Source organism: Barbus barbus (genome assembly GCF_936440315.1).
Source record: "Barbus barbus genome assembly, chromosome: 43".
Taxonomy (NCBI): domain Eukaryota; kingdom Metazoa; phylum Chordata; class Actinopteri; order Cypriniformes; family Cyprinidae; genus Barbus; species Barbus barbus.
Window position 1 is genome coordinate 3,224,439 of NC_136721.1, and position 13,509 is coordinate 3,237,947.

At 37.3% G+C, this 13,509-nt stretch overlaps 1 protein-coding gene across 1 annotated transcript; it reads right to left on the reverse strand.

Moving 5' to 3' along the window:
• Positions 1-2,103: 2,103 nt before the first annotated feature.
• On the reverse strand, positions 2,104-3,314 carry LOC306862205 (putative G-protein coupled receptor 34; the record flags this gene model as incomplete). Its single annotated transcript, XM_079404938.1, has 1 exon — positions 2,104-3,314. The coding sequence occupies one exon, from the start codon at positions 3,312-3,314 to the stop codon at positions 2,331-2,333; it is 984 nt and encodes a 327-aa protein (XP_079261064.1). The 3' UTR covers positions 2,104-2,330.
• Positions 3,315-13,509: the final 10,195 nt, after the last annotated feature.

Genomic DNA, 13,509 nt, shown 5'->3' on the forward strand with positions numbered 1-13,509 from the left:
TTTATTTCAACGATTCAGTAAAGAAACACTCATCCATGACTGAAATAACATAGGAAATGAATACGGGTCATTTTAGACCCATGTTGTGCATTAGAAGGGTAGTGACACAAAAACTATTTTTATTCAAAAATAAAAATAAAAATAAGAATGCGTGATGAGCAAAAACAAGTTAATTGAGGAATTCCTGGAATTCTGAATGATGAAATTAATTTCTTGCAAAAATATAGAAAAAATAAATTCAGTCGGGTCACTTTAGACCCATGTAGTGCATCAAAGGGTTAAGCATTCGGGAAGCACGGGTATCTTTTGCTCTCTCATTTATGTCCTATTTACTCTCTTTTTGTAGCTTTATCACTGTTGTGTTAAAGCTTTGTTAATATGTATTTTACGACGTGTATCTGTGTAATTAGAGAATTCTCTTTGAAAGCGACACTTTTAATCGTGATATGTTTTAGCGCTTCATCCCCACGTGTGTTTTTCCATGCAGGAGTGAGAGAGTAGGCCTTTCGGTGTGGTTGTACTAATTTTGCCTCATACTACTCTTAAAGGTATGTTTGTACACTTAATGGTTAAATAATTAGTTTTATGTGTGAATTCAATTGAGTAACAGTAAGTTATAGTATTTTTTAGACTTATGTTGTCTATTACCATATGGTGCAGACTTATTCAGTGACACAGCATGATTGTACCAAAAGAAGTTTATTTCACACAATTTTCATTTTACAATACATACATTTTAATTTTTTTCATGAAGTATTTGCATGATGGAATTCCATGATGGAATACAAAGGCATTGTCAGTTAATGATGGTACAGGTTATGTTAATGTTGCAAGCTGTTTTGTGAAAGAGACGAATGACGTTGTCCTGTTTTTTTGGGCCTCTGTGGAATTTCGGCTCCACAAGTTTCGAACTTCTGATCGAATCTTAAATTTGTCTGATTCGGTCTCTGATATCCTACACTTTATTTAACTATATCTCGATCATAAGAAGAGCTGTCTTGTCAATCTTAGAAAATCTCATCTTTCACAGATGTTTTGTTTTAAACTGAAAATTATTTCATCATCTACTCATCCACACTCCATGTAAGCAATAAACCGACTGAAACACAAAAGGAATACATAAAGTGTGTCTGTATGTGTGTGTAGGATGTATTAAATGCAATAATCTGAACTTGAAACTGAAGTCACAAACAGGATCCTGCAAGTTACCCACACGCTGCAGAAAAAGCTTCTCATCAGTTCATCAATGCTCTCTCCAATCTGTTGATCAGAGCCGAATGACAACATCAAACCCACACAGCAGCTTTGAGCATCATGTCAAGCTCCCTAAACCGATCTAAGAAATCAGCTGAGAACTGCAGTTTTTGCAACAAACAATGCAAACTTGATTTCAATAACAATTATTTTATTGTCATGAACTGTTACAATAATTGCAGATTACAGACATGTATAAATATGTACATACACAGAACATGAAGAAATGCATGCAGACAGTAATGCATTTTAGAACAGAAAAAAAAAACATACACCATTTTATATTATTTGTAATTTTTTAGGTTAGTAATGCAGTATGCAACAGTTACTTTTCAACAAAATCAAATCAAACATTCAACCAAATTCTTTAAAAAAAGTTTAAATTGTTTAAATAATTAAATAATAGCCTACAAAAAAGTGCAAATGTATATATATGTTTTGATTATGAACAACATTTAGTATTTTCCCACATTGCTCTCACGATTAGAGAAATGTACACATACAGACTCTACCACCACACACATGGGTTATACTCATAACACAACAGCACCCATGTCAACCACATGGAATCTATTACAATAGGGGGAATCCATAACATTTACAAAAGTCATTTTTTCATCATAAATATAGGTCATTCTCTCTAAATTCTGAAATATTAAAAAGTCTATCCACAAGTTTACAGAGTACTCTAGCTCAGTGGTTCTCAACTGGTAGGTTGCATGTCAGTTCTGGGTCACAGACAGCAAAAAAACTTAAAAAAACAAAAATGCAATACTGAAAATGCAATACTAAGTGCAAACTATATATATATATATATATATATATATATATATATATAAATTGAGAACCACTGCTTTAGAGAAAATGCTACATATTCATTATTTACAATAAAACAGGACATACTTAAATACACTTAAACTGCCATTCAGAGGACTGGACATAATTAATAATTCTTGATTGCTATTATCATTATTTGCATTTTAGAATAATCGTGAAACTAAATATTTTCAATTTGATGAATTTTAAAAATGTGATTCTTCTAGACAAGTCACAAATGGAAAAATCATCCATTAATGCTAAATTTCAGTGAGTGAGCGGTTTATGCTGATTCTCCTTCTGTTTAAAGCGTGCATGTTTTTAAACTTGCCCTGAATGACACAAAGTATTGTTTTCCTGTATGCACTGGATAAGAAGTAATAGATAATTGGGTCTAGGCAGCTGTTCAGAGCAGACAAGAGCAAGGTACTCTCATTTAAGATGTGCAACAATTGTTGGCTATGAAGATCTCCGATCACATTCAGCTGAGCCAGAACGTATGGTATTCTTACTGCATGGTAGGGCAAGAAGCACAATGTAAAAATGGCTGGTACTAAGAAAGTCTTCATGATCACCCTCTTTTTGCGACTCTGTGCCTTAGGGTCACCATTACCCATGGACATAGTCCTGAGTTTCTTAGTGATCTTCACATAAAAACAAAGAAAGGCTACATAAAAAACAAGGAAGAGCACCACTGTTGCCAGGTTTATGATCCCACTGACAGGTCCTTTGTTGTGGAAGTGGAAGCAAATCTTGTCACACGGATGTTTTTGACTGTTGCTTGAAAAAAAGGGAATCGTTCCTGAAATGAGGACCCCCCAAACGATGTAGCTTGCCATGTGGCTCCACTTTGTCTTTTGGATTCGAAAGACCCAAACAGGCTTGATGATTTTCAAATAGCGATCCAGACTGATGAGGCTGAGGAACAGGATGCTGGAATACATGCTGATGTAGAAAAAGATGCCCACCACCTTGCACAAGTAGAAGGGACCTTCTTTGTTGTGGTAGTAAACTCGCAGGGGCAAACACATGACCAGGAGGATGTCCGCCAGGGCAAGGTGCCGCATGTACACGGCCATGGAAGTGTCTGTATGCCGCCGAAGGAAAAATATGTAGAGGGTGACGGTGTTACAGAGCAGACCAATGCAACAGATGAGAATGTAGCCGATGGGCAAGAAGGGCCACAAAATGCCATCATGAATCTGACAGGACACATTGGTGGTTATATTTCCTTCCTGCAACATTGTGACAGCCAAAAAAATTGGTGTACACTTGCTGACCGCTGCTCCTCAAAATCTTGACATACAGTGATTTTTGGTTGTCCTAATGGAGCATGGGAGGTCAAAAAGGTCAAAAAATGGTCTATATGATGACAGGTTTTCACTTGATCTATTCCTACAACTTGTTGAATTGCTTTTGAATAAATGCTAAGATCCCGAGAAAAGAATAGCACTCTTACCTGTGTGGCTGGTTTGCTTGTGCTTGAGCAAGTGACTAGATACATGTTTGTTCAGAAAGTACCAGTACCTATGCAGGAAACTCGGCTCGCATGTGACGTTGGACCCTGGTTGCTGTGGTTGACATTACTGCTAACCTCAGTAGAAATGCAGAGGAGAGCTAGATAAACCACGCTGTTAGAAAAACAAAACTTACTTCCATTCTCAGAGCACAGGAAATATCTGGTTGCTTAAAATGAAAACTGGTCACATCACCTAGTTTTTACCCCCAACAATATACACTTGAGGCTTGAGGAATATATACTGTAGAACATAAGTCGTCCACCCTGCTCCTGGAGACCCACTTGAGTTGGAACTAAACTCTGCAGGACAGTGGGTCTCCAGGAGTATGGTTGACGACCTCTGCTTTTCAAGTACCAAAACAAAAACATCCATTTACTCATAAAATCTGCCTTTCAGTGTCTTCATCTTCTGTCATGTGCTCAATAATAAAATGTCCAAGATATTTCAATTCAACACAAACAGTAAGATCCTTATCAGACAATTTAAAGCCAGAAAAGTTTGACATTCTGTTTAGGTCTACAGATCGTAACAACACTCTTAGGCCCCGTCCACACGAAGACGCATTTCTCTGTATAGGCATAAATTTTTTACCGTATAGGCATTTCGTCCACACGAATCCGGCGTTTTCGAAGAGTGAAACCGATCATTTTTGAAACCGGGTCCCAGGGTGGATAAATTTGAAAACGCCGTTTTCACGTTTTTCGTGTGGACGGCGAATCCGTATATTTTCTGAAACGATGACGTCATCAGCCCACGTCTCGCCCCTAATCAGACACCGCTACGTCACATAATAGCGACAACAACAACAACAATGTCAGACTACGTGCCTGTGTTCGTGCTGCAGAACCTACTGAGCTCATTAGCTTTATTAAAGCAAAATCTTCTGCTTTGTGTGTTAGTTTATATTCAGCGCGCAAGGTTTACGCACATGATCCAAGTCTTCTTCTCTGTTTTTTTGTGTATCTCTGTGGCAGAAGTACAGCGCCACATATTGGTCTGGCATGTGTACTACATCGTTTTCAGTCGGTTTCAGTGATTCCGTGTGTACGCAGATATTTCCTGAGACGACTCCGTGTTTACGGAATTTGAGGCAAAAAAAAGATCGGATAGGGAGAAATCTGGCTTCATGTGGACGTAGCCTTACTAGCATTTTATATAATACCGTGTTCAAAACCTGCACAGAACTGATAAGTTACATACTTGTTTACCATATACTGTATATTAAAACATATATACACACACGTCACTGCCATGTTTAGCTTTAAAATCAAACTAGTTATCTTCAGAATTTATGAACTCATTTATCCTATCCAGCAAAATTGTTTCTAAAACTTTTGACAGAACACTCACAAAAGCTATTGGTCTGTAATTATCTGTACAACCTAGCATACCATCTTTATCCTTAATAACTTCGCACTAACAAAGCAGACAGTATTGAGTCTGGTAACAAACCATGAATCATAAAACCAGTAAAACATACAGTTAAAGGGGGGGGGGGGGGTAATCCTCTTACTACCACATTTAAGATGGTCAGCAGAGATATGGTCTAGGCCACTTCCTCTGTTGTCAGACAGCTAGTATAAATATAACTATCTACAAGCAAAATTACTGTACTTGAAAATATGATATTATTATCTTGACAAAACTAGTATTAATGTCAAATATAGTATCAATATCAAATAGTGAATTTCTGTCTGAAATGCCCACATTTATATCCTCAATGTCATATACACAAGAGGTATTGTTACTTTCAATAAAACAGTTAATGAAGGCAAGCCTATTTAAATGCTCATCCACATTATGATAACATTCATAAGGTATACACATGTAGGATAACACATTCCTTGTCCCTATAAGTAAACTGTATTGCAATACACCAGTTGACACCAACTCTAAGCACATTTACTAATAAGTCAAGCTTTTATTCCACATTATAACCACACCCCCATTTATCCTACCGCTAACCAGGCCACTAATCAGGCCACTAACCATCCCCATGCCAATATCTGTTGTGGACTCACCAACCCACATAAAAATGATCATTAAAAAATTGACTGACTGACTGACTGACTGACTGACTGACTGACTGACTGACTGACTGACTGACTGACTGACTGATTGATTGACTGACTGACTGATTGATTGATTTACCAACCATTAATCTTGCAAACATAAAATATCACAGTTCTCCACAATAATGTGGAAGGCTACATTCCCTGTGCTCTGGCCCACACACAGTCTATGAAAATTGTATGACAATACCCAAATCCACTAACGTGTGTTCACACTGCCAAGAGGCGCACTCATCCCCCCACAGCAGGTGCAGTATTAGACTCCCACCCTGCATGGCTCATAATAGTGCCTGACAAATGGCCCTTCTAGCAAGGCTCCAGATTGTACATTTCACCAATCTCATTACATTCATCAAATACTTTAACTGTATCTGCTGTGTACAGTACACATCTTCTTTCTTTCAAAGTTCCTATTCTAGATCAGGTGTAAACTTGGAAGCAAAAACACTCACCAACTCATTCTTAACTATTTTGAAATTGCCAAAAGCACCAGTGCCAACAAAAGACATGCCCACAGAAAGGTATGTCATTCCACTGTGTTGTAGGACAGAGTTCAAACAATGCTTTATTTGAGGATTCAACTGTATCAGAATCAAACCTATTTGCAGTCAACAGAACAATCTTGTCCTGGCTTAATGTCTTAATTTTAATAGCAAGAAAATTAATAAACTAATCCTTTACAATAACTTTTCCATTAACAGTCTTAATTGATAGTTTTAATTTAAGTTGTTTAAACACAGAAACACCTTGTACTGCAGCATCTGCCATCTTTGAGTTGAACCTTCTGATGTCTCTTGCCATCTAGGGCCACCAGAATGATTCTAGAGGAGTGTGAGGCTTTAATGAGTGAGAGGTTTGGTCCCTGGTTGAGCAGTGCCCATTGAGGACTGTGCGGACTCGATGAAGGAGATCCTTTGGGAGACAAGAGTACATGTGCGGTTAATGGGGCAGCCCGCTGGAGCTGACTCAATAAAGGCAAATTTGGCGATTCTATCATACAGGGATCACTGGATAGGACGGACCACAAGCACAGGGGGAATGATGCTTTCATATTTCAGATGGGAGGTGAAGGAAAGCTGACTTGCACGATGGAGGTGTTGAAGGGAGGAGTGGAGAGGATTGGAGTGCATGGTCGAGGGTGTACACCTGTAGCGTCAAAAATAATCAAAGACTTCTGCCTCCCTGTCCCAAACATCAAAATCCCAAAATCTTTAGTATTTGGAATTCCTGAAGGCACAAAGTGCCTGATAGTGATCAAGGCCTGTAGGCCAAGTTGTGTATACATTGGGGATATGCTAATTGTCACACCTTTTGCATAGTGGGTGAAGCTGTAATCTTCACAATCCCAGGACTGTAGATGGTTTAAATGTCTCACATTTGTTTTTTAGTCATATGGTCAAGGAAGGGATAAAAGAAGATTGTAGCTGTTGCTCTGCCCTCTCTCCCTCTTTTCCTCTCTCTCTCAGGTAATATTTTACATACATGCTGGGTACAATTAACTGTTAATGTTTTACCATCCTTCATCTATTTTGTCAGCAATTCAAGTGTAACCATAACGAAATACCATTATTAAACCATTTTAATTATAAATGATGTGCCAACTAGTCTTGATTCAACATTAACGTTGGAGTGCAACCTATTGCGATACAATATAGTCACACAAAAGCAATGCTCTCCCACATATTTAGCTATTCTAACTGCACTTATTTCCGTCATTGGTATAAGTGGTAGTGGGTGGTAATAGACTAGAAATATACATTTTTATACCATCGTGCTGATAAAATTTCTTTGGTCATTCGGCAATCCTACAGCCTGAACCACTGTAGGGAAACCACCCTTACACACCAGTGGTCTCCAGCCCTGCTCCTGGATCTCCAACCCCAATCAAACACACCTGAACCAGCTAATCAAGGTGTTCAGGGTTACCCAAACATTATACAATTTGTGTACTGTGACAGAGAATGTATGCCAGCGGTTTTCAACTCCAGTCCTCCTCCGCCCCCGCTTTGCACATTTTGTATGTATCTCTTATCACATCAGATGTTTATTCTATTCTGCCATGATTCCAGTTCAAAGCGAGCGTATTATGTTCGATTCAAAGGGAATTAAAGTGTGCGAGACGTGAATTTAAATTGTATTTATTTACAGAGGTATATTATGTCACACTTCACACTTCTCTAGTAAGTTTCGTCTGTGTGCGAAGACGCTGCAGGCAGTGGCGTAGCGCAAATCTGTGAAGGAATGTTCAGAACTGAAGTAAACTTAAACAGATTTGAACACTGTGTGAATGAACACTGTATAGGGACCGTGTCAATCGGAACACAGTTCATGAATCAAGCTCTCTTCTAACAAGCTAGTTATCTGAATCAGGTGTGTTAACTAAGAGAGACATGCAAATGTAATCTCTCTGATATCTGATGGCAAACTATTCCAAAGCCTCAGACCCGCGAAGGCCTGATCCCCTTTCAGCTTTATATGAGTTCAAGCCAAGGGATGGCAAGAAACAACTTATTAGTTGATCTTAAAGACCTAGATGTTTGACGAAAAATAATAAGCTCCATGCACTGCCTTGAACACATACAACAGAACCTTATATTTTATCCTGAAGCCCTTATGTGCTGCCTGTAGTAAACACACAACGACAGAGAATATTGCACAAATAGACTTTTAATCATAAATCCACAAGGACAGGAATAGGCAAAGCACAACACAGTAGAACCAAACAGTGAAATAATACATCAATAACTGGCAAAGGACTGAACAGAACAGGGAGTCTAAATGCAAAAGCAAGTGAGGGACTAATAAAACCTATTCGCATGGGATTAGTATTATCTAGGGACCTCGTGTAATTTAGAAATTATTCTCTCACATCTGAATTTCATGTGAATAAATGAATCCTGTAGCCTGTGCTTCACCACACAGTGAAGCACACTGGCGCCATTGTACTGTAGCTGCCATCGCATCATCCAGGTGGATGCTGCACACTGGTGGTGGTTTAGGAGAGACCACCCCGCGTGATTGTAAAGCGCTTTGGGTGTACAGCAATACACAAAGCGCTATATGTGCATCATTCATTCATTCACTTTCAGGTGCATACACTCCAGAGTTAATCACAAACTCTGGTTCAAACTCTGAGTTGACAGAGAACGTTTATATCGAGCTTTGTAAGCCCTGTGGACCTGATCTAAACCAGGTTGGCTTTATCGGGATTTGTCAACTCAAAACTTACTCTGCAACTCTGAGTTTGTTTATCTGGCTTCATGCTACAGGCCACAGGTAATACTAATCCCATGCAAATAGGGCTTTAATGAATGGATATAAGTGAATAAAAACAAAAGCAAGTGAGGGACTAATGACTAAATGAATGCAACACAGAGTAACGAAATTAGGACAACTAGGGAAAGTAGGTCAAAGGGAAATCAACACAGAAAACCGCAGATATGTAACAAGAGGTCAAAATAGAAGAGATATGTTGACTTTCTCACAAGCAGACTGCCGCATTCTGAACTAATTGCAAGCGTGAAATAATAGTCTGACAAGACCCCACATAAAAAAAAAAACATTACAATAGTCCAGACAAAATAAATGCATTAATAACATTTTCTAAATCTTTCCTTGACAGAATAGATTTTAATTGAGTAAGAGACCTAATCTGGAAAAAAAACAAAAAAAACACAGCATTATCTGCTTGTCAAATTTCAAATCCGGGTCAAACACAACTCCTAGATTTCTTTTTTGGCCATGACAACAGGCTGACCAAGGGCCTAAATAAGTGTTAATGTCTGAGCATCCTCTGGTGGGGCAAAAATAATAATCTCTGTTCTACTTTGATTTAACTGAACCAAATTGTGAACCATCCAGCTTTTCACCTCGTCCAGACATGCCAAAAGTACATTTGAACCACAATTCTCTTCAGATGTCAAAGTGAGATAAATTTGTGTATCATCGGCATACAAATGGTAAGACATGCTGTATTTTTTAAAAATCAAAAACTTGCAGTATGAAAACTCAGTATGCACCTACAATGGGAATATGTTTTTTTTTTTTTTTTCTTTTCATGGAAGGTGAGAAAAAGTACAAAATGACTTCCAAACAAATGCACTAGTCTATGTGCTTTAAACTATGCTTCCAATGAAAAGAACAGGCTAAAACAATTACAGATTTTTTTTTTTTTTTTTACAGTATGTTGTAGGATTTATATTAAACAGTATTAATTAAAGAACTGACCTGATTCAAACCAATTTCCTGTACATTTAATTTATTCATTAACACGGAAACTACAAAAGCTTTACCAATCATTTGAAACAAATGGAATTACTTCTCAAACATTTACTGCAAGGCTGCACAAGCCCATGACTGCTATCAAGATTCAAGATTTTTTATTTGTCACATACACAATTACACAGAGTATAACCAGCAGTGAAATGTAGGAAATTGCCCCCACAGGAAATGACAAGGCTGCTATCAAAACTCATGTTTTGCATGTCAGCCAAACCACAAATGCAGCCATAATAATCTTTGAACTTTGTAACTATTAAATCAGCAGCTCACTGCTAGAAAATGATGAACAGGTCACCGAAACCGTTCCAGCCCACGCTACCAAACTCCCCAGTTTCACTTACGACACTGCAGAGAACTAGCAGCAAAGACATTCTGGTAACACACATCAAATGAAGTGTTACATCATAGGGATTTCACACTATAGAGAAAACCCAAATGTCCACATAAAATACAGCAAACCATTAGATTGATTGAATAAATATGGATTATTTATTCAGATTAAAATGCTGAAGTAGAACCTGTGACCTGTTTTCATCTACAGATGTTTCTTGGATGGTGTTTCATGTGCAGATCATTTCTTTTACTAGGCCTGAGGAAAATAATACAAAAACACAACGAGTAAAAAGAACAAACATCCTTTAAAAATAGTTACATTTTGTATTTGCAGTCAGGAAATTGTTAGTACATTACAGTAAAATACATCAATTATTCAAATACTTCTAATAATTAAAATCAAGAGACAAGTCTCCTTTGATAACTAGCAGCAGGTCAGCAAACAAAATAGTTCATGTTGTTTTCTCCTTTATTATGTGTGTCTGATGTTAGAACGTTTAGGGGCAAACAAATGAAAGCTTACAATTCATTTCATCTGGGTGAACCACTTTGTTTCGACCTGAATCAGCGACATCAGATGGAAGAGGAAGCAAAACAAACACAAAGCCTGCATCTACCCTCGTAATATTTGTAATTCTTTGTTATTAATATAGCATATAATTATGCTATATTAATATAATATATTAATATAGCATAATACAGTCATCATATCATTATTTTCCAGAGACACAAAATTAGATCACTTAACGTCAGAACTGTTTTGTCTGACTAAATCTCACATATGTCGATATTCAGATGAAATCACACACACACACACACACACACACACAAGAAAAGCATAGCCATTCATTAAGTGTTAAGATGTGATTTTGTGTTGGTCATCTTAACCCATCTAACCTACCCTTTTTCATTATTCCCTTCATTAGTCCACTAATATAGTCCACTAGAAGGAATGAAAATGAGTTGGCAAATTTGGACACAGTGTGTGCCGGATAGTGCTTTAAAAGTATCCGCCCCCCACTCTCAAAAATTCACTGGGCCGGTAGCCTGTTTAATAGTACACATGTGTACCTTATTTAGCTCTAAAAGATGCATATTAGTACTTTAAATTAAAAATATATTACCTTGTTATTATTGCAGTGCATTATAGGATTGAATGAGTGCACATAATTTCTACTAAGCTTTTGGATACCACTACAAAATCAAAGTCCCCTCAAAGAGCGCACTGCAAAAGGGTAAAGGGAGGGATTTTGGACACAGCAGAGTCAGTAAAATTAATTAACTGATGTAAATAAATATTAATATAATAAATAAATAATATATTATAATATAATGGATTTTCATATCCCTGCTATGCTGATGACACTCAACTCTACCTCTCATTCCATCCTGATGATCTGATGATAGCTGCTCACATCTCAGCTTGTCTAACAGACATTTCTTGCTGGATGAAGGACCATCACCTTCAACTCAACCTGGCTAAGACAGAACTGCTTGTGGTTTCAACAAACCCATCACTTCATCACAATTTCACAATCCAGTTAGGCACATCAACCATAACTCCTTCAAGTTACGATTAATGATCGGCTGACTTTCTCAGACCAAATTGCTAAAACTGCCCGGTCCTGCAGATTTGCTTTACTCAACCTCAAGTAGATCAGGACTTTTCTTTCGGAACATGCTTCACAACTCCTTGTTCAAGCTCTTCTTCTACCCAGTGCAGCAGCAAGATTAATTTTTAATGAGCCAAAAATAATGCATGTCACACCTCTGTTTATCAATTAGCACCGGTTACCAATAGCTGCTCGCATTAAATTCAAGGCATTAATGTTTGCCAACAAAACCACCGCTGGCTCTGCACCCCTTTACCTAAATCCATTACTTCAGACTTATGTGCCTCTAGAAGCTTGCGTTCGGCAAGTGAACGTCGCTTTATTGTGCCATCCCAAAGAGGCACAAAATCACATTCACAGACTTTTAAGTTAAATGTTCCCTCCTGGAGGAATGACCTGCCCGACTCAATCCCAACAGTCCTTAGCCATCTTCAAGAATCGGCTAAAAACACATCTCTTCCATCTTTATTTGACCCTCTAACTCTAGCACTCTCTCTTCTAATTCTCTATTCTAAAACAAAATAATAATAAAAAACACTAGCTTTTCTAATCTTTTTGTATTGTATCTATTTTTTATTTATTATGCAATTAACAAAAACAAAAAAGGGCCTCTAACACTAGCTTGCTCTATTCTTTTTCTATTCTATCTGTTTTCTTATTATATAATAAATAAAAAACGTGCTACGTGTACTGTGTTAAACCAACTGAGACTTGTTATAGCACTTGCATTTCATTGCTCTTTTGTTGATTTTGATTGCTTCCATTGTCCTCATTTGTAAGTCGCTTTGGATAAAACCGTCTGCCAAATGACTAGATGTAAATGTAGCCTAATGTAAATATTCAGGAGGTATTTATTTATTTACATTTACATGTTCTAGACTCTAGAGGACTCAGTTCACACTAGAACACTAACTGTACTTTCACTACTGAAAAAAAAAAATAAAAAAAATAAATTATATATATATATATATATATATATATATATATATATATATATATATATATATATGTGTGTGTGTGTTTATATATATATGTGTGTGTTTATATATTTGTGTGTGGGACGCAAGGGGGCGTACATGCTCTTCAATTTGATATTTACTCAAGCTTGTCTTACTCATTAACATGAATGCACATTGACTAATTTACACAGGAAAAGTTCATTTTCATTGCAATTACAACAATATACAGGACAGGTGGATTACTTAAATTTTCTCGGACGTTGTTGTTGTGTTTCTTTCTTTCTTTCTTTATTTATTTTTCATAACTATAAAAGCAGAATTGAGCAATCAGCTGAAAAGAGCACCAAACCGCTATTCGGCATCTTGTTTATGACAGTTTCACAGGGAAACGAAACAACTTCAGTCAGCAAGTGGTTAACACAATAATTCGACAAAACATTTGCTCCTTTTAAAACCGTACTATGATGAAGAGTGTGCTCGTTAATATTTAACAAACCTGCATGATTAATATTCATGAGCCATGCCTTCCTTTAATTCGCTAGATGACTAGCGCCCGCCTACCAACGTCTGTCTTTCAGCCAATCAATTTGGAATACTGCTACGTAATGAATATTCATGAGCTTAGTCCTCGCCATAGTAGAAACCTCTTGCGGGTGCACTT